The following is a 21,962-nucleotide window of genomic DNA, read 5'->3' on the forward strand; positions in this document are numbered from 1 at the left end:
TATCCCACTTGTTGTTCTTTTTCAATAAATAGCTAAATGATTCATTGGTTATAACCATCCAGTAGAGTAACAAATTTTTTCTAAGAAATCAGCCCTTTCTATTTAATTCTGCCTCACTCAATAAAAAGATTTTGAGGCAAAATATCATACAAATGACCTCTAGATTGACTTTTCTTGGAGACTTTTTATCAATGACATCCTATGACCTTGACCTCAACTACAATTCATCCTCCAGGAACGACAGGTAGCTGACGGCTCTAATAGCTCTGTACACAGGTTTCTATGGCTTTTTCTATCGACACCTGTGATGTCTTCCACATTCTTCCAAAAGACAACATTTCCAAGTCCTAGGCAGCAACAAAATCACTTTTGAGGAACCATTTTTTTCTTCTAACTTGCTTCTCTGCTGCTGTGATTAAATTCTCTAACCAAAAACAACACAGGTAATGAACAGGTTTATTTCAATGAAAACCACAGGACACAGTCCATCATTGGGGGAGCTTAGGATATAAGCTTAAGCTAGGAAGGAAAGGCAAATTACATTGAAACAAGATTTCCTGGCTTTCTCAGTGTCTCACATTAGACAGCAGATTCCCACTTGCTTAGTGGTACAGTAACTCTAAGTAGAGGAACCTTCCCACATCACCCAGCAATCAACACAATCTCTCACCGTCACTGCAGCCAACCAGTCTGATATGGTTAAGCCATCAATTGACAGTCCTTCAGATGACTCTAGCCTATGTCATGTTTATAGGTGAAGGAAATTAGGACATAAAAACAATATATGCATATTTTTAAAATCCAGAACCAATATATTAAACAGATAAATCACTGAGGTAGCAAAATCCTAAATAATGATGATAGCAAAAACTGGAAAACACAGATATGCCAAGAAATAAGCAGATGGAAGACTCTAAAATAAAAAGGAGCAAACTGAAACTTTCTCCAAGACAGTCCCCAAACCAACAAAAACTCAAGGAACATATGACATAATACAGCGAATTTTCAGAATATAGAAATAGGTGAAGGTTCCCCATTTACAGAGAAACTACAATATAGATTATAATTAATAAAACTATACAACACTGATGGCACCACTGAGAAAAGACAGAGCAATAAATATAACACCAACCTTTAAACAAGAACTAAAGATTAAAATCTAAATCAAACAAATCACCGGCAAGCACTCACTTTGTGTATTCCAGTTCTCTCCATGCCTAATAGGAGAAAATGGGTTGGGAGTAGATGGTCACCAAAATGGGAGTTCTTTGCTTAAAGAATTCTTATGTTTCAACATAGCAGAAAATAATTTTGACTGCTAAATTCATTTCATTCTCTTATAGTAAAGAAAATGGAGTCTGTTGGGATTACATGGAAATCCTTTTATATTCCATGACTGATGATTGAAGGTAATTCTTCAGAACAGTGAGGAAATGAAAACTTTTAAAACAAATGCAAAAAAATAGATTTTCAAGGAATTCTTGTAAGATTTATATAATATAGCATGCAAAGCAACTTGTTTTGCTCTAATTGTTTTATAACTCATAAAACTTTTGAAAACAAGTTTATCCCCAGGTGTATGTGCCTGTTTGGTTGTGTGAGAAAATGACTTCCATGAGTCTGTAGATGCCACACCAGAGAAGAGTGTAACAGATTAGATTCCTTTGGATACGAAGTAGGAGGTGGTTAAGAGCTTCCAAATTTGCTTTGGTTATCTGAATTCCAGTCATTCCACACAAGAATACTTGCTTAGTGGTCTGCACAGTCCTCAAACTAATTTTTATCCAATAAGCTAAAGGAATTTTACAGTTCAACTGTGACAACACCAAGAATACAAATCAATATAGAAGACTGAATAAAAGATCCCTGGGAACTCGATGCATTAGTATTAAGCTGTGGCTTTTGTAGGCAAGCCAGTGCTCACTGAACCCCTTTAAACCTGTCAAAATATACAAGACTGCACACACATCTCCCACCTGTAGCTCCATAAACCAGTGTACAGCTGTGGAGGAAGACTACCCCTCCTCCACACCTGGCTCCATAGCTTGGTCTACAACATAGGAAGAAGAATTCCCCAGCCCCACTCCTGGTTCCATAGCCTGATCTACAACATAGATCTGCTATACCAGATGCCAGGCTTGATCTAGGAAACCCAGTTAAGGAACCACCCACCCACTTCCCACTCACACTCCTTAAACCCTGCCCTCAACCTAAGACCTTACTGCTTACCTGGTCTCCACACTAGGGCCTACAGTCCCCAGTAGCTTTTCGAGGGGAGCGCAGTTCTCATGATACCAGCAAGGATGCTGCTCGCTACCCCATAAACCCTTCATGCTTCTCCAACAACTCTAGACTTCACCCCTGTCCCTGGGCCCCATGTCTCAGGCTATTTAGAAGGTGTCCTTGTCTTTATCAGAGACCAGACAGGCTCAAGAAACCTCAAGTCAGACACTGCCAGTCAGTTGACACTCCTTAAATCCTGCCCAGCAGTACCAGACAGCACACCTTCCCCTGGGGTCCAAACTTGGGCCCACAGCCCCAGCAGTTTTACAGGAGGGAAGCCTGGTCCCAGAAACCCCAGGGAAGATACTGCCCACTGCCCACTAAGCCTGTTTAAGCCTGCTCAAATATCGAAGACGGTACACACCTTTTCCCACCCTCACTCTTCACTCCTCATCCTGGTCTACAGCTTTGGAAGATTTTTACTTTCTCAGATGAAAGGCAAAATCCAGGAACCCCAGGCCTAAAACATCAGAAGACTTCAATCTCACTGGAGCACAGGCCAGATCTAGATTCCTGGTCCTAGGGACCCCAGCGACCAGACCAGATCTAGGGACTCCATACTGCATACCTACTCTTGGGCTCCAGATCCTAGTCAATGACTTTAGAAGAGGACTTCAGCCTCATCTAGCCATCCTCATGAAACCCAGAGCAGAAACTCCAATGAACCCAAAGACACACTTGCCACCAGAACTCTTGGTCATTTAGGGCAGAAGACCAGAAAGGAAAGAGAAACCAAGGAACAAAACCCTCATGTAACAAAGACAATTTTAGGAATTGACACCTGGACCTAAAATCTCCTCAAATACAGATGGGTAAACGTCAGTGGTAAGAACACAAACACAAACAGAAAATGCAATAATGCATTATCAGAGCCTACCTATTCTACAGCAGCAAGACCTAAACAATGCAGCAGAGCTGAAACACAAGAAAATGACCTTAAAATTACTTTATGAAGATAATAGAAATCCTTAAGAGGATATGAACAAATCCCATAATAAAATTGAGGAACAGACAAAGAAAATTTGAAGAAATCAATAAATCCCCAATAAAAAACCAAAAAATTTAAAGATTTCAAGGTCTACAAATAAATATAGACTTAATAAAGAAAACAAGTGGAAGGAAACCTGGAAATGGAAAATCTGGATAAGTGAACAGGAACTACAGCATCAAGCATCAGTAATAGAGTACAAGAGATGGAAGAAAGATTTTCAGATGTTGAAGAAACATCAGAGGAAATGGATTCTTCAATCAAAACATGATAAATCTAAAACATCCCTACCACACAATATTCAGGAATTGGTGGGCACTATGAACCAAGCAAATATAAGAATAGTAGGAATACAGGAATGAGAAAAATTGAGTCCAGAAATGCAGAGAATATATTTAAACAAAATCAAAGAAGAAAATTTTTCCAATGTAAATAACAATATGCTTATAAAGGCACAAGAAGATTATAGAACATCAAATAGTTTGGGACAGAAAAATAAATCACCTCACCACATAATACTCAAACGCTAAGCATACAGAACTAACAGAACAATGAAAGAATATTAAAAGCAGTAAGGGAAAAAGCCCAAATAACAAATAAAGGCAGACCTATTATACTCACATCTGCCCCCTTACAGAGACCCTGAAAGTCAGAAGGGCCTGGACTGATGACTTGTAGACTACAAGAGACTAAGGATGTCATCAAAGACTACTATACCCAGAAAAATGCTCAACCATCAGAGATTGGCAAAACAAGACAAGATATTTCATAACAAAGTCAAATTTAAACAGTATCAAACTAAAGCCCAAGCCCGATATAAGTTACTAGAAGGAAAACTCCACTCCACAAAGCTAACTAACCCCATAAACAGAAGTAATAGATAATATCACACCAGCAAAACCGAAAGACAAAGACACACACACACACTCTACAACCAACAACAACAATATAACAGGAATTAACAATCATTAGTCATTGAAATCCCTCAATATCAATGGACTAAAAACACCAAAAAAAGACAAGCCAGATACAAAATCACAAACTGACATCCTACTGTATAGGAGAAGCACAGCTCAGCATCCAAGATAGACGTTACCTTAGAGTAAAGGATTGGAGAAGGATTTTCAAGTCAAATGGATTTAAGAAGCAAGCTCGTGTAGCTATCCCAGCATCTAACAACAGACTCTGAAGAAACATAGAGGATAATAGCATATTTGCATCTCATCACTGTAACAATTCTAGCTACAAAAAGCTTGGGATTTAAATATTTCTTCTTCACATAGCAAACAAATGAACATTAGAAAAGCCCTCTGGACGGGAGGTGGTGGCACACGCCTTTAATCCCAGCACTTGTGAGGCAGAGGCAGGCAGATCTCTGTGAGTTCAAGGCCAGCCTGGTCTACAAGAGCTAGTTCCAGGACAGACTCTAAAGCTAAAAAAAAAGCCCTCTGATTATCATGGCTTCCATTATTTCTGTGTTCTCTCTCCCCTTCATTTTCTATTGCTAAATGAAGTGTAGACAAGAAAGGTGGAGTTCTCAGAGCCATCTGACAAATGAGAAATCATTAAAGATAAAAATCAGAAACTCTAACAAAATCAGAAATGATAGGGGGACATAAAAACAGATGAGGAGGAAATCGAGAGAATCATTTGATCATATTTCAAAACCCTGCACTCCACAAAATTGGAAAACTTCAAATGGACAACTTTCTGGATAAATATCACTTACCAAAATTAAATCAAGACCAGATAAGCAAATTAAGTAGACCTCTAATGTCTGCCTTCTGCCACACGGATTATGTCACAAGGTGTGGAATCTGCCCTATCCACCTGCTTAGCACCATGAACACCAAAAGAATTTCTGCAACTTCACCCTTTCACAGACACCCTTACTGAAATAGTATGAACACATGCTGCCTGAATTTTAAATAATAAATGGACCACTTAGATGATGGGTATCCCATTCTATACATTACAGCAGAAACATACCAATCACTAAGTAAAAGCACAAGAGTAGATGAACAAAAGTGGCAGAAGAAATATAAGGAACACAAAACAATTCTCACTAAAAGGATTTGTCACACATAGAGCAAACTTTAGTATTTCAAAATAGAAAGCACAATGCAGCGCTCTTCATCACTGGTCCTGAGTGATCATGGCAATTAATTTACTTCCTTCAAGACTGTGATGAATAATAAAAGAAACAAGAGTTTTTTCTTGTTGCTAAAGGTTACCATGATGGCTAAAGTACTTACCAAATAATTACCTGAATAGGGATTTTCTCTTGTATGAGTTTTTTCTTCTTTCCTGACTTCAAAATGATGGAAATAGACTTTAAAATATTGACAGGGCTAGACACAGAGCTGGACAGTTTAGAAAAGTTTATTACTGGGACCGAGGTCTGATTTTTGACAACTTCGCATAGAGCTTCATAAATTCATAAACTGATTTTGTCTGAGTTTTCAGATGGAAACAATACAAAAGACAACATCATGAATCTTGAACAGATTGTTGACACTGTCAAAACCTCCTACAGAATCCATGCTCTTTTTTTTAAAATATTTTTATGGTTTATTTAACTTTATCTTATGTGCATTGGTGTGAAGGTGTCAGATCCCTGCAACTGGATCTTCAGACAGTTGTGAGCTGCCACGTGGATGCTGGGAATTGAACCCGGGTCCTCTGCAAGAGCAATCAGTGCTCTTAACCACTGAGCCATCTCTCCAGCCCCAATCCATGCTCTTTTATGTAAGGATATAAGTGTGCTGGATAAAGAGCTTACCAAATACTTTACAATAATACACTCTCAGAATTTTTTAAAGGCACTCAGAGACTATTGCAAGAAACAGAGGCTTTAACAGATTGATTGTGCACAAAAAGGTTAACTCCTGTATAAAGTGCAAAACTTTGCAACACTGACTATATTTTTAGGGTATTTCTGCAGCACATCTTTTTCAGATGATTTCAAAGACTGCTGACCAATGCAAAGGCTTTAGCACATTGGTTACAATTCTCAGGGTTTCTCTACAGTATGTGTTCTTTTATGCATTTGAAGACTACGTTGTTGTTTAAATACTTTGCCACACTGATCACATCCGTAGGGTCTCTCTCCACTATGTGTCCTTTTATGCATTTGAAGATTACCTTGTTGTGCAAAGGTTTTACCACACTGATTGCATCCATAGGGTTTCTCTCCAGTATGTATTCTTTTATGTATTTGAAGTGCATTGTGATGAGAAAAGGTTTTACCACACTGATCACATTCGTAAGGTTTCTCTCCAGTATGTGTCCTTTTATGTATTTGAAGATTATTGTGGTATTTAAAGGCTTTACTACAATGATTACATTGATAAGGTTTCTCTCCGGTATGTGTTCTTTTATGTATTTGAAGATTATTGTGACATGTAAAGGATTTATCACATTGATTACATGGATAGGGTCTCTCTCCAGTATGTGTACTTTTATGCATTTGAAGAGCATTGTGATGAGCAAAGCTTTTACCACACTGAATACAGTGATAGGGTTTCTCTCCAGTGTGTGTTCTTTTATGTATGAGGAGATGACTATGTTGAATAAAGGCTTTACCACATTCATTGCATTCAAAGGGTTTCTCCCCAGTATGTATTCTTTTATGCATTTGAAGAGCACTGTGACAAGCAAAGGCTTTACCACATTCATTGCATTCATAGGGCTTCTCCCCAGTATGTGTTCTTTTATGCTTTTTAAGATTACCTTGTACTGTAAAGGCTTTACCACACTGATTACACTGATATGGTTTCTCTCCAGTATGTGTTCGTTTATGCATTTGAAGACCTATCTGATAGGCAAAGGCTTTACCACACTGATTACATTCATAGGGTTTCTCTCCAGTATGTATTCTTTTATGCCTTCGAAGATTACCTTGTTCTCTAAAGGCTTTACCACACTGATTACATTCATAGGGTTTCTCTCCAGTATGTGTTCTTCCATGCCTTCGGAGATAGCTGTGATAAGCAAAGGCTTTACCACATTGATGACATTCAAAAGGTTTCTCTCCAATAAGTGTGCTTTCATGCCTTTGAAGATGTCTGTCATATGCAAAGACTTTAATACATCGATTATAAATAGAAGATTTCTCTTCAGGATGATTTCCTTCAGGTCTGTAAGGATAATTGACACATTTAAAAGTTTAACCACGTTCAATACACCATTGAATCTCTGTATCTCTATGAATAAATTTTATAATTTAGTCCAATTGTAAAGAGGACTTAGATCTTAGGGTTCTATTACTAGGTTTGTACTCATATTGTTTTCCTTCATTTTGGGTTGTTTTGCACCTTTGAAGATGCCTCTGATGGAACGATACTTTAATAAAGAGTTCACATTTATAGAATCTTTTCAATAGTAGATTTTTCACATATTTGTAGAAAAATGGAAAAATTCATATATAGACATACGGTATAAAAAGTGAGGTTTCTTGGGAGCTGGAGAGATGACTCAGGGATTAAGAGCACTGACTGCTCTTCCAGAAGACCCTAGCTTGATTCCCAGTACCTACATATTAGCTCCCATCTGTCTCTAATTCCTGCCTAGGGAATCCAACACGCTCAAACAGACATACACCAGGTAAAACACCAATGCACATAAAATAAAAGTTAAAAAAATGAAAGTGAGATTTCTTCATAACAACTGTCCCTTGGCTCTTGACTCTAACTGCCCATCTCACTAAACTCAGCACAGTCACAGCAAGATTAAGAGTAACACTTAAGTAACACTAGTTTAGTATGGACTGTTTGCTTACTAGAAGGTTAGAGGGATAGACTCATTACCTTTTCAGAATGTTTACCTTTTGGGGGGCAGGAGAGGTGACTCAGAGGCTAAGAGCACTGACGGCTATTCTTCCAGAGTTCAATTCCCAGCAAGCACATGTTGGCTCACAGCCATCTGTAATGAGAGCTGTGGCCTTCTTCTGGCCAGCAAGCATACATACAGGCAGAACACTTCATACTAAATAAATAAATCTCTTTTTAAAAAGTTTATCTTTTGTAATATGAGTGGTGAGAAGTTAATGGATTAACAGTTCTACCAAATAACTCTCATTGAGCTGCGATTCAAATGGTGATATCTGTTTAGGCATTGTTTCTGGTCTTTTTTCTTTTCTTTTATTTATTTATTATGTATACAATATTCTGTCTTTTGTGTATGCCTGCAGGCCAGAAGAGGGCACCAGACCCCATTACAGATGGTTGTGAGCCACCATGTGGTTGCTGGGAATTGAACTCAGGACCTTTGGAAGAGCAGGCAATGCTCTTAACCTCTGAGCCATCTCTCCAGCCCCCTGGTCTTTTTTCTTAAAAAAAAATGCCTTGCAAATGCAATTCATCTACTTGAAATTGAGGCATATGATTTTGTGAGAAGTTAATAATCATCATCCACATGAGGCTGTTCTTATTTATACCATTTTTTAGTGTCAAATCTCCAGGACACATTTTAATTTCTTTAGAGGAACATTAATATCTGTTTGGGAATGATAATTACCTTTCATGTTCTTTAGAACTTTGACAATGTTCTTTAATATTATGGTCTTCCCAAGTGTATCCTACAATAAAGTTGAAAACATATAATATGTTATTAAAAATTGTGTAACATTTAAATTACTATCGTCAGTGAACCTTAGAACCATGACGGATTTATTCACCTCATTCTTCTTTCTCAATCAAATTACAGAAGAACCTGAAAAAAACCAAGGAACACTTGTCTCCTTATTTAAAACCATGATGGAACATTCAGTTTTACCTAGGATAGTGAGGCTATGGTACGTGTCCAGCATCACATCTTTGTAGAGATTCCTCTGTGTAGGATCCAGCAATGTCCACTCTTTCCATGTGAAGTCAACATGTACATCATCATAGGTCACTGCATTCTGAAATGACACATACATGTGTACAACAGAAAGCATGGGAGTGACAACATTGTGAATGTATAGTTCTTTCACAATATAGTCATATAATTCTTGTCCTGCTTATACTTATTCCATTAAATAGACATTATAATGTAATCACCAAGTCACTTTGGAACGAAACTGAATGGAAGGTTCACCTCTCTCATTACTGTACCCTGTGAAGGGAATATCATCTTGCAAGAGAAACGACTATTAAAAAAACAGAGAGAGACCAGTAAATAGATAACAGTATAGCAGACACAGGAGAGAAATTATATCAACAATTGGTAGATACAGAAAAGAAAACAAAAGGGACAGGCTGTGTCTATTGGCTCATGCTTTTAAACACTGCAATCAGAAGTCAGAGGGAGGGAAATCTGCCTTGGAGTTTAATGCCAGACTAGTCTATTCAGTCAGTACCAGGACAGCCAGAAGTACATATTACAACCCCATCTCCCATGCAAAAATCAGTCAAGCAAACAAAAAATAGACAGAACTCAGTAGTATCTTACTGACATTGCTACAAAGAGTTCTGTATTCATCTTCCAGAAACCTAAACTTCTCCACTTTAAGCTGTAACTCTAAGCTGTAAGCTTTTAGTAAGATTTTACTAAAAGGCACAGCATGTTTTAAACAGTTACAAGTGGATAGATGGAACCATTACCAAATTAGATGTGGATAATAAATAATCAACACAGAGTCAAAGAGATATCTCATTAGTCAAGAGCTCTTGCTCATCTTGCATATAGGAGGGCTCAGTTACTATTATTTGTTTCTGGGAACATAACTATCAATTATTGAAGTTCAGGGTTTTTGAAAACATCTTTGATCATTGTGAGGATAGGTACTGTGTGGTGCATGTCCATGCTTATAGGTGAAATATGAATTTTCATTAAAAACAAAAGCAACATACAGGAAGAAGGTGATGTATGTGCAATCCAGTGAATTAGAAGGCACAGGCAGCATTTTTGTTATAAATACATGCCATCCTGGGAAACCACATAACTTCTGCCAAATTTGAAAATTCAAAGTATAAGCACAACTCAGTTTAACAGCAAATGCTTGACATGGTCAAAAACGTACATTCCAGACAGATGACACAATAAGAAAAAAACAAAAAGCCAGGAATGTTGGCTCACTTTTAATCCCAGCACTTGGGATACCAAGTCAAGGGGATTGGTGAGTTTGAGGTCATTCTGGAGCCAGCTGGATGGATAGAGCTACTTTCAAGGCAGCTAGGGCTACAAAGAACATCCTTGTTTTGACAAACAAACAAACAAACATTTAAAAACAAAAAGGTAGCAAACTTGATTAGCATTGAATAGCAGTTGCTTCTCCTATATCTTACATGATGTAGAGATAAGAGTCTTTAATGTTGGTGAAGACATGACAGCACAAGAAGGAAGCTGGCTGATTAGTATCAAGTACAACACAGTAGACACAGAGAACAGGAAAGGAACTGATGCTATAGAGACCCATATCACCCCTCCATGAGGAAAACCATCCAGGAAATCTCTTCCAAATAAAAGGTTCACAAGCAAGTGACCAAATAAACATATGTTCAAATATATCATTATCCGGTAAGTTTTAGACTCAAGCAACTACATAGTCTCATTATAGGCTAATGGTCATCCATGAAGAAAATACAATTAGTCACTTCAATGATCCTCATAATCTGCAACAACCCTTAAACTGCTCCAATGTCCCAAGTCTCTCCACACACACAAGACAATCTCTTGACAGTAACATCTTGTAAATTCAGAAAACAAGTTACATCTTTCCTACACACAATCACACAGCACACTATTCATATTCTGAAAGACATTAATGGAGATACAATGAGGAAAGACAGGCCCAAGGCAAGACCAAAGCATAGTAGCCTCACTAGTTTGCCATAAAAACCTGGCTGTAGTGGTGCATGCCTTTAATCCCAGTCCTAGAGAGGAAGATATAAAGGGGTGAGACAGCTCTCAGACAGTGTCATTCTGGAATTCCTGGAGGCAGGATTGCCATTTCAGACTGAGGTAGAGGTAAAAGTCAGTCGCTGACTGTTTTGCCTTTTTGACCTTCAGGTTGAACCCCAATATCTATCTCTGTTAATCTATTAATTGTGCTAAGGATATGTGTGTATGGACAAGGTAGTTATCTGAGCATAAGACAGTGAGTAGGCAAGAAGAAACGCAGGAAACAATCTTTGCCCATGAAATTTCCTTTTAGTGACCAGCTTGAGTTTCTATCCTAAACTCCCAAAATGGCAGACTATAACCCAAAAGAATCAGCCAAATAATCCTGTTTTTGCCTGGAATCCTTTGGTTAATCGATTTAATCACAGCAACAGAGAAGCAAGTTAGAACAAAAACAGGACACCAAACCTGAATTTGTTCCTTGGGAAAACCAGGGAATGTTGTCTTTTGGTGTGGGAGAATTGTCTGTATTCTGTCAACCATGTATTTTAAGAAAACGCTGATTGGCCAGGCCGGAAGTATAAGCAGGTCAACCAGACAGGAGGTAGAGGTGGGACAAGGAGAATAGGAGAAGGCTAGGGAGGAGGAAGTTCCCTCCTCCATTCCTGCCCAGGCCACCGAAGAGGCAACATGTGAGCTGCCATGCTGAGAAAGGTATTGAGACATGTGGCTAACATAGATAATGATAATGGATTAATATAAGTTACAAGGACTAATAAGAAGCCTGACCTAATGGGCCAATCAGCTTTATAACTTATAGAGATTCCTGTGTGATTTTTATTGGGACTGAACAGCTGGGGGACCGGGCAGGACAGAAACCCACAAACGAGCCTACCCCTCATGTTACATATGGCGCCCACATGGATAACTGCATCCACAGAAAATCTGAGTAAGCTTGGGAAGGAATAGAGTAAAGCCTATTTTCTTGGTAGCAGCAATTTCTCAGGTATGCTCTGCTTGCTAGAGGCAAGCAAAAGCTCTCATCTAAGAGAGGCCTCCTTACTCAGCTTTAGCTGCAAAACTTTGCGGCTCCTTTAAGAGATCCTGCCACTAAACACTTAAATTGTGTTGAGGAAAAGCTGAATGCATGCTTTTCTGTTTTCAGCCATAGCAGGAAAAAAGCTGCCTGGTTTTAAAATGCTGGCTTTCTGGGCTGTCCTGCCATGGCTAACTCTGATTCTTTCAGGCAGACACTCCGACTGAGTGTAGTCTGTGAGCAGAATGCTGCAGCTTGCTTGCTGGCAGGGACCTTGAAACAATGTAAACTTGTGACAATAAAAATGGCTCCAGCAGTACCTCTGCCATGAGGCTGGAAAGCTAAGGAATGGGCTGGATCCAGCCGTCAAAGCCACTGTTTTAGACTCGTGGTCAGAAAAAGAGAGAGATATACAGTAAAGAGATTCAAAGATGAAAAAAACCTCTAAATGGTTTACTATGTGTTAAAAATACATGCAGGCTAAAGGTTAAAGTCATTAAAAACAAAAAAGAAAGAAAGAGAGAAGTAGGGTATGGTGGATACCTTTAATCCCAATGCCTGGGAGAGTGAGACAGACAGATCTCTGTGAGTTTAAGGAGTGGTAGCACACATTTTTAATCCTAGTACTGGGGAGGCAGAGACAGGTGGATCTCTGTGAGTACAAGGACAACCTGGTCTACAGAGTTATTCCAGGACAAAGATAAATAGAGAACCTGTCTCAAAAAGTAAAAATAAAAATAAAAGAAATAGAGGGTAAAATAAAGCCGTATAAAGATGGAAAATACACAAAGAATCTTGATACTGCATGCTATTATGCTCTAGCTGAATTGTTTGAATGCTGAAGAAGGAGCAACAGCTGCTAAAAGACTTTTGTTTACAAATGCTGTTGAACTAACCCAAGATAGGTATTTTGAAAATAACTTGCCTTCAAAACTGAAGTCAAAAGGTATGTTACTTTAGAGAAGAGATTTTGCTTTTGTTTCCAGAGAAAATGAGAGGCTCTGGATTTATTCTGAGTTAAGAAAAATCCAATTTGACCAAAGGAGACCACCTGAGAAATCTCTGACAGGAATAGATGGCCCAGATGTCTGAGCTCTTCATCCAGAACAGGTTCAAGACTGCTGCCTGAGATGATCGAGACTCAACAGGATACTCCAGTCAGGACTTGATTATAACTCTAAATTTTCTTTAGGTCCCCATAAGATTATCAGCACCCCCAACCAGCAGGAAGTAGCCTGAAATACTATGCCCACATTCCCAACAAATGGACTATGGGTATTTTCCTTTGTTTAAAAAAAAAAGAGAGGGAAATGGTGCAGGAGAATTGTCTGTATTCTGTCAATCATGTATTTTAATAAAACGCTGATTGGCCAGGCAGGAAGCATAGTGGGTCAACCAGACAGGAAGTAGAAGTGGGGCGATGAGAACAGGAATATTCTGGGAAGCAGGAAGCTTGCTTCGCCATTCCTGCACAGACCACCGAAGAAACAACATGTGAGCTGCCACGCTGAGAAAGGTACTGAGCTGTGTGGCTAACATAGATAATAATAATGGGTTAATATAAGCTATAAGAGTTAACAAGAAGGCAGAACTAATGGGCCAATCAGTTTATAATCTTATGGAGTCCTGTGTGTGATTTTACTTGGTTTATGCCGGTTGTGGGGTACCAAGTGGGACAGAAACCCCAACAAGCCGGCCCTTCATGATACAGTCTTTCAGAAGAATGTGGGAGATATCAAGACTTTAGTTGGTGAACACCATAGAAAGCTGTGCACAGAACTTAATTATCTGTTCTTTCTGGACCAGGAAGATGGGGATATTGAGAGTAATGGATGAAGGTGGAGATAGAGATCATAGGATTTTTGTCAGAACTAGACATACTGCATAAAAGTTTGAACTAGAGGTCATTTGTGTGATATTTTGGCTCCAAAGTCTATTTTTATATTCTGTCTATATCCTAGAACCTAACAGAGCATACTTAATAAGTAGTGGGCCATTTCTCAAATGAAGTCGTGAATCTGTTGAATGGTTATTACTGATGACTCATTCAGATCTAGAGTGAAAAATTTCGGAAATGTCAAGTGTTTCAACTGTGGTAAATAAGGTCATCTAAAAAGGGGTTCATAGTGATGCGATTGGGATACCAAGCCATCGACAAAACATTTGACTCACACTAGCCCTGCCTGCAGGATATGTTAGGTCAATGGTGGCTCAGAGCTTCTGTATTGGCCAACAAATGACTGGTCTAATGCATAAGATGTGAAAGGAAGCCCATACTTAACACTGCCAGGATGGCCAGCACCCAGACCTTGGATGTTCAGAGAATTAGAGTAGAACCAAGATACGACTAAGAAAAAAAAATCAATGAAATGATGTGTACCTAAATTCTCCTGTAATCATATATTGGTGCCTAGCCCAACAGTCATCAGAGAGGCTTCTTCTGACCGCAATGGGAGCACACACACAGACCCTTCCCCAAGCCCAAGCTCTGGGAGTCCTGCAGAAGTAGAGAATGATTGTAGGGACAAAATGAAAGGCCTAAACCTAGCAATAATAGGAATAAAAGGAGAAGAATCTCAGTTCAAAGGCCCAAAAAACATTTTCAAAAAAATTGATAATCAAAAATTTTCCCAATGCAGACCCCAAAATCAACTAAGCAGAGCTCATAGAGGCTCACAGAAACAGAAACAGTAATCACAGAGACTGCAGGGGTTCGAACATGGATCTCTGCATACATATTATGGTTCGGCAGCTTAGTGTAGGTGGAGGCTGTTCATTCAGTCGTGGCCACAAGAAATAACCACATAGAAACTGTATAAATTAAAACACTGCTTGGCTTATTACTTATGCATATTTCTAGCTAGCTCATCTTAAGTTTACTCATTTCTATTAATCTGTATATCGTCACATGGTTGTGGCCTACCAATGGTAACGTCCTTTCTGGTGTATGTCTCCTGTGGCAGTTATGTGATTGTTTTTGACTCCATCTACTCTTCTCCTCTATCTGCCTGGAATGCCCACCATGCCCTATTTGGCCATGTGATAGGCCAAAAGCAGCTTCTTTATTTACCAATGGTATTTACAGCATACAGAGGGGACTCCCACATCAGTTTGTTGCTTTGTAGGACTCCTAACAGTGGGTGAGGAGGTGTCTCTGACTCTTTTGCTTATTCTTGGAAATCTCTTCCTCCTACTAGGTTGCTTCGTCCATCCTTGATATAAGGGTTTATGCCTGGTCTTATTGTACTTTGTTATACAGGATTTTGTTGATATCCTTGGGATTTCTGTCATATTCTGAAGAGAAATTGAGAGAAGGATCTGGTGGAAAGAGGAGCAGTGGAGAGGACAGGGAGTAGTGGAGGGAGGGGAAATTCCATTTGGGATGTAGTGAATGAGAGAGAATAAATTTAAATAAAATGAAAGAAAGGCGTGTGGACACAGTGAGGGAAAACTGAACCAACACAAGACTAAAACTCACTAGGGCAAACAACAAATCCTGTAGCTCTGTCTTAGACAGGAGGGTCTTCATTCTCAAAAGGCTTAGATAAGTATCCCTGAAAATTTACATACATGTCTCTCCTTTGCTACTTCTACTCCCTGTATGCAGCTCTCCATAGCAGATGTCCCATAGCTTGGGTTCCTCAATATCTCATCATCTCAACATAGTACAACCCTGCCTTCATCTCCACAGCTTCATGCAATGAACTCTAAGTCTCCTCACTGAATTTCTATTCCAAAGTTAGATAGGTGCAAAATGGGTGAACTAAATAAAACCACATAGGAAGAACCTATGATCAATAAATTCTGTATCTTTCTTGTAAACAGAACAAGTACAACATGGGTTATGCCTCCAAATTTGGCTTCTAAGTAGTGATGGAAGCTACTGTGCTTGGACCAGAGTTGTAGCAGGCTCTGTACGAAGTTGTCTTTTGGGATTAGGAATCAAGTTGCCTATTCCTTTGTTAAATTGAAAGATTTGATAGATGGAATCTTTCCCTTATGCTCCCTTTCTAGGCTTCATAGATTGAAAAGGGCCTTTGCTGGTCAGTGCTCATCCTATGCACTGGGGTTCTCAAATTTGCTAGTTACAGAAATGAATGGACGAGGAGGGTGTCCCAACAAACTGGAGTAGTGGAGAGGATACCTAAACTAAACTACTAAACTACCCTACCCATGTCATCAGACTGATGACTACCCTCTTCCAGTGCTTGATGGGGCCAGATGCAGAGATCCACAGATAAACACTAGGCCAAACTCCTGGAGTCCAGTCATAGAGAGGGAGGAGTGGGAGTATGCTAGGGAGAGAAAACTGGAATTGGTATGTAAAATAAGATAGTAAGAAAGAAAAAGAGACAGAGAAGAAAGAAAGGAGGGCGTGAACGAGGGATGGAAGGAAAGAGGGAGAGGCAGGCAAAAGAAAGAATGAATGAATGAAGGGATTATGGAGAAAATATAAAGAAATGGCAATCAGAACATTGATGGAGCATCTAAAATTGGTTACCTGACTCCACATGGCTAATATCAACTACTGCCAAAGCAGGGAAGCTCTCCCCTCCTTCCTGTCATTCCCTTTCTGTGCTGTGCCTGCATCAGCTTCAGAGTTCATCAGTGAACTCAGTTCCTGCACAGGTCCTTCTTCATCTGTAACTCCCCAGGAAAAGTCAGAGAGATTGGAGGACACCATTCCCTTGTCTCTTATCCTTCTCACTGACCAGTCAAGGCCCAGCCTGGAAGGAGTTACAGGACTGTCTTCCCAGAACTGGGCAACAGAGCCAGGATTAGGTGTTCAAAGCAATTCTCAACTTTGTAGCTCAAGGCAAGACTGGGCTACAGAGGTTATTGCTATAAATAGAAATAAATCAACAGATTTGAAAAAAAGGGAATGAAATTCTTACTGATCAGGAAACATGGGAGAACAGAAAGAAATAGACAAAACAGCACCAATGCACATAAAGAAAATGTTAAAAATGATACCAATAAGTGACTTTTTGAAATGATAAAAATAGATTAAAAAACATAGCTATACTGACTTTGATAAAGAGTAGGCCCTTCCCTAGTAGAGGGAAGGCCATTAGTAACAGACTGATTGATCTTGCCTATGTGCACAAGTTGGCTGCTGAAATCTGTAACATGACACACAGAAAATGGCTTATTTCTCAAACCCCTAAGCTGACTTAACTGTGTGAAGCAGGACTGAGCAGTTTGCACTGGAGAGCTCCCTAACTGCATAGCCAACATTCATCATCTCAAGGTAACATTGTACACCACCAATGTGGCCAGTCTTTATTCACATGACATGAGCTACATGCTGGGCAATTACAGACTTATTCCTCCTGCCACACCCAGGGCCTTTTCTATAATGGAGACTCCAGCAGCTGACTGCCTGCCCTGTTTCCCCCTGTGGTATACATAAACTATATTTCCTATTCTGGTCTGAAGGCTCCATGTGGAAATCCTTCTCCTGTTACTGCAATGGACAGTCAACCCCGACTCTGTGACTCAAATGAATAATTTTAAAATTCTGAGGTGGTGCAATCATTTAATTTAAGGATTTTGGAGATGTAATATGGAGGACAACAAAGTAATTGCCCTGGAGAGCAACAGTCTGAAATCAAGGCCACCTGAATTAACACTAAAGAATGTGTCTCAGAAACAGTTTTCTAAAAGTCTGGAAATGCAGCTGTTCTAGAATTACTATGTCCTCCCAGGGAGAAATCACTCCACACAATTAAGAGATTAATAGAGAAAAATGTCTTTAATGAGAACCTGCATCTATCTCTGTCCAATGCTCAAAAAGGAGCCTGAATCATAGACAGATTTTCCATTTCACATACACTGTCATCCCTAAGTTTCTTTTAGGGTCATGTGTCAGGTTACACTCTGAACAATTTAAATAGGGCCAGGAGACAGCAAGTGTGGACACTTAGGCAGATGGGAGACGGACAGCAGTGACCTGATGCAGCAGTGACACAGTCCTCAGGGGAAAGCGCCAGGGAAGGAGGACGACAGGAAAAGGAGCAGGTGGAAAAGGTAAGAGCTGGGGTGGAGAGGTCTTGCACAAGCTGTGTCTCTTGTCAAGTAGCTCCTTAAGACGAATAGCATGTTTTCTACTACTTACAGGAAAAGAAATGGGGAACTTCTATGAAGTCAGCAGAAATGATCACGCAATGGGACAAATTCAGGAGGAGGCTAAGCCAACTGTGTTTGTTACACAAGGGGAACACAGGGCATGTCAGGAACAGTACTGACTAAGCCTACACTGCCCTTGAGACCTATAACCATAGCTCCTGGGGGTGTGAAGAGTTGGGCTCTTAGGATCTGAAGGAACCCTCCACAAAGGCCCTGGACCCAGACCATTACTGCTGAATATTCTTGGTTTTAGAAAAGGAGTTATGCTTTATTTTCTATACATAAAAGCCACCTTTGAAAAGCTAAAAAGGCCTAGGCTCCAGGCTGTTTCTCCCTCTTCCCAAGAATGTTCCTCCTCCCTGCCTGAGGACCTAAATGAAAGCCTTGCTTGACCAGACCAGTCCTTAATGCAACAGTGTTTTACTTTTCAAATAGTTGTCACCTGGTGTCATATGGCCCCTCTCTCAGAACAATACTTTTCTCAAGAAAACTGGAACTTTAAGGCACACCAGGCCATAAGGTCAGCTGTGACCCTGTAATGCCTCCCCGAGCATCTTGTTAGAAAAATGGGCTGAGAGGCTGGCTGTCAGTCAGGGATGTCTCCTTTGTAAAGAGCTAAAGGTCTGGATAATCTGGTGAAAAAATAATAAGTACCCTAGTATCCTTATCTTTACAGTGGGACCCTCACCTTCATTCTCAAAGGGGCAAGAAGAAATTTCCTAGCAGAATGTTTTCCCAGGAAGATAGTGGCCTTCCCCTCTCCCACCCAGGAGGTTCCGAGCACAAGGTCATTTAGCTCAGCCCAGCCAGCCACCTGGTACAGGCTGATAAAGATGGCCTAACTCAAGAACAGTGGCCTCTCTAAAAACAAGGAAAAAGCTGACTTAACAGAATGGGACAGAGTAAAAGTCCTTGTACACATGCCAAAACATCTTCAAAGACTTTCTTTGTAGTTAGGCCTTTAAAAGCTTACTCCTCTCTACCTTGTTGTAACGGGGATGGAGATGAGTTCCAAACATATTTGTATTATGCTGATTAAACCTTGCTTCTTACAGTCTGGGCCTCTCTGGTGGTCTCTCTCTTGGGGTCGTAATCTGGGCACAACATTTACCAGGCTTGGTTAACAGATATTTATTTTTAAGGTATTTCAGAAGCAGCCCTTCTGCAGCTAAATTCTACTTTGAGACTTACTACGTAGCCAGCATTATTAAGTACTTAATGTCACCAAATCCTACTCTTAGGACATCACAACAAAGTAGTGGAGTGCTACCCGACACACGAGATGCCTTTTACAACCTCCACAAAATTAACTGTAAATGGACCGTACACTTAAAGGTTAAATGCAAAGTGCTGAACGTCTAGAAGATACAGGAGAAACCAGGCCTCTCCAAGTTAGCCAACCCGCCCTCCGTGGCTGCAGAAAAAGCGTGACGTTGTTAACTACACACACCGTTCCCACACAGCTCCCTGTGCCCATCGGGCTGCACGGGTGCAGCCCACAGCCCAAAGTTACTCAGCGGGCTGTGCTTGGGCCCAGGGAGCAGCAGGGACCGCATGGGAGCTCACAGGACACGGAATATGACTGCAGATTCCCACCCGGCCCTGAGGAACCGCCACGCTGGATCCTGGATCGCCGCATCTGATCTTTCCAATTTGGGAACAGCAGTCCCTCACTCACCACGTCGTGGTTTCCCGGCTCGTCCATGCTCCTCTCCCAGCTCTCCGCAGCAGCACTGGCAGCACAACACGCGAAAACACTGGTCCCACCTCCTCCGCAAACCAAAAGGAGCAGCGACGCTCACGGAAGAGCCCTGCAGGACTTCTGAGTGGCAGTTCGGCCTAGAGGCACTGATTGGTTGGTAAGGCTTGTGTGACAAGAGTCCCGCCCTTAGATTTACCCTGTGTTTAAAGACATAGGGCTTGTTGATTCCTGAGCCGACCTTCCACTGCCTACCCTGACTTTCCCAGATCAGCAGAGATTTGCAGTTCAATAACTGTTGCCCTTGATTCCAATAGCTAATCCTGCTATCACCCTGCACTCCACAGGCACGCCCCCTTCTTCCTCTCAGACCTGGTGTGAAACCCTGCACTCCACAGGCACGCCCCCTTCTTCTTCTCAGACCTGGTGTGAACAGCTTTCACAGCCCTTTCCTCAAAGTGGAGTGGAGGGATTCCCTGTCCCACGGGTGGAAGGATGCGCAGAATATTAGCAATTTTAAAGAGAAATATAAGAACACAAAAGGAGATGTTTGTTCTGTGGCTCCACTATGATGTCAGGTGAACTAAAGGTACTTTTTACCTGACACATGGGTGTTGTGCCCAGAGTACGACCCCAAGAGAGAGACCACCAGAGAGGCCCAGACTGTAAGAAGCAAGGTTTAATCAGCATAATACAAACATGTTTGGAACTCATCTCCATCCCCGTTACAACAAGGTAGAGAGGAGTTGTATCTCTCTGTGGGGTAAGCTTTTAAAGGCATAACTGCAAAGAGAATCTTTGAAGATGCTTTGGCATGGGTACAAGGACTTTTGCTCCATCCCATTCTGTTAAGTCAGCTTTTTCCTTGTTTTTAGAGCAAGGCCACTGTTCTTGAGTTAGGCCATCTTTGTCAGCCGGTACCAGGTGGCTGGCTGGGCTGAGCTAAATGACCTTGTGCTCGGAACCTCCTGGGTGGGAGAGGGGAAGGCCACTATCTTCCTGGGAGAACATTCTGCAAGGAAATTTCTTCTTGCCCCTTTGAGAATAAGGGGTGAGGGTCCCACAATGGGTACTTCAGAGGTGGAGAAGAAACTTACAAGAATCAGAGAAGAAAACAAAACGATAGGTTTGTCTTCAACCACAGGGCTGGATAATGGTTTTGTCTTTTTTCAAAGTTTTCTTCTGGAATTCAGGGCATACTCTTGATAAATCAAAGTGTACCCTTAGGGTAAATTGAATATTTAGGTAATAATGAAGTTAGGAATATTGTCTTTATGAGTGCTAGCCAGCACTTTATGAATGTTAGCCAGCTCATCTTCATCAATGTGCAAGTGAAAGAAACCATGGCTGCACAACGTTATGCCCTTTACCTGAGCAGGACTGGTAAAAATCAATCTCTCCATGCATGTAGAAAGTGGATTTATGAGACTGTCTTACAATCTGTAGTTCAGCTTGGCCAACAATGGCGTCTACCAATGGGAAGTTGAAGACTCAAGTAGTTCTTCAGCCCATGAGGATGAATGTCAGATGGTTTTCAGTTGTAGTAAGGAAGAGCAGGCTGTGTCCCACTGCCTGGCTAGCTTAGCCCCCGAAATAATCATACAGAAACTGTATGAATTAAATCACTGCCTGGCCATTAGCTCTAGCCTCTTATTGGCTAACTCTCACATCTTGATTCAACCCATTTCTAATAATCTGTATGTCACCACAAGGTCGTGGCTTACAGGGAGAGATTCAAACCTATGTCCTTCTTAGGTCGGAGATTCATGGCATCTGCCACACTTCCCTTCTTCCCAGACTTCTGTTTTGTCTACTCTGGCCACTTAAGGGCTACCTTATCAAAAGGCCAAGGCAGTCTCTTTATTCAATAAATGAAAAAACACACAAACAGAAGAACCTCCAACACCATTTTCCCTTTACCTGTTTAAATAAAAAAGAAAGGCTTTCACTTTAACATAGTAAAATTACATAAAACAGTAATCAAGCAAGAATTAGTTACATTA

General features: G+C 40.6%; 1 protein-coding gene across 1 annotated transcript; it reads right to left on the reverse strand.

Moving 5' to 3' along the window:
- Nucleotides 1–5,637: 5,637 nt before the first annotated feature.
- LOC148118603 (uncharacterized) lies at nucleotides 5,638–9,209 on the reverse strand. The gene is made up of 3 exons (XM_087900578.1): nucleotides 9,047–9,209; nucleotides 8,789–8,849; nucleotides 5,638–7,410 (listed from the first exon to the last, which is right to left on the reverse strand). The coding sequence occupies exons 1-3, from the start codon at nucleotides 9,207–9,209 to the stop codon at nucleotides 6,285–6,287; spliced, it is 1,350 nt and encodes a 449-aa protein (XP_087756704.1). The 3' UTR covers nucleotides 5,638–6,284.
- Nucleotides 9,210–21,962: the final 12,753 nt, after the last annotated feature.

Source organism: Myodes glareolus, chromosome 22 (assembly GCF_982192425.1).
Source record: "Myodes glareolus chromosome 22, mMyoGla1.1, whole genome shotgun sequence".
NCBI lineage: Eukaryota > Metazoa > Chordata > Mammalia > Rodentia > Cricetidae > Myodes > Myodes glareolus.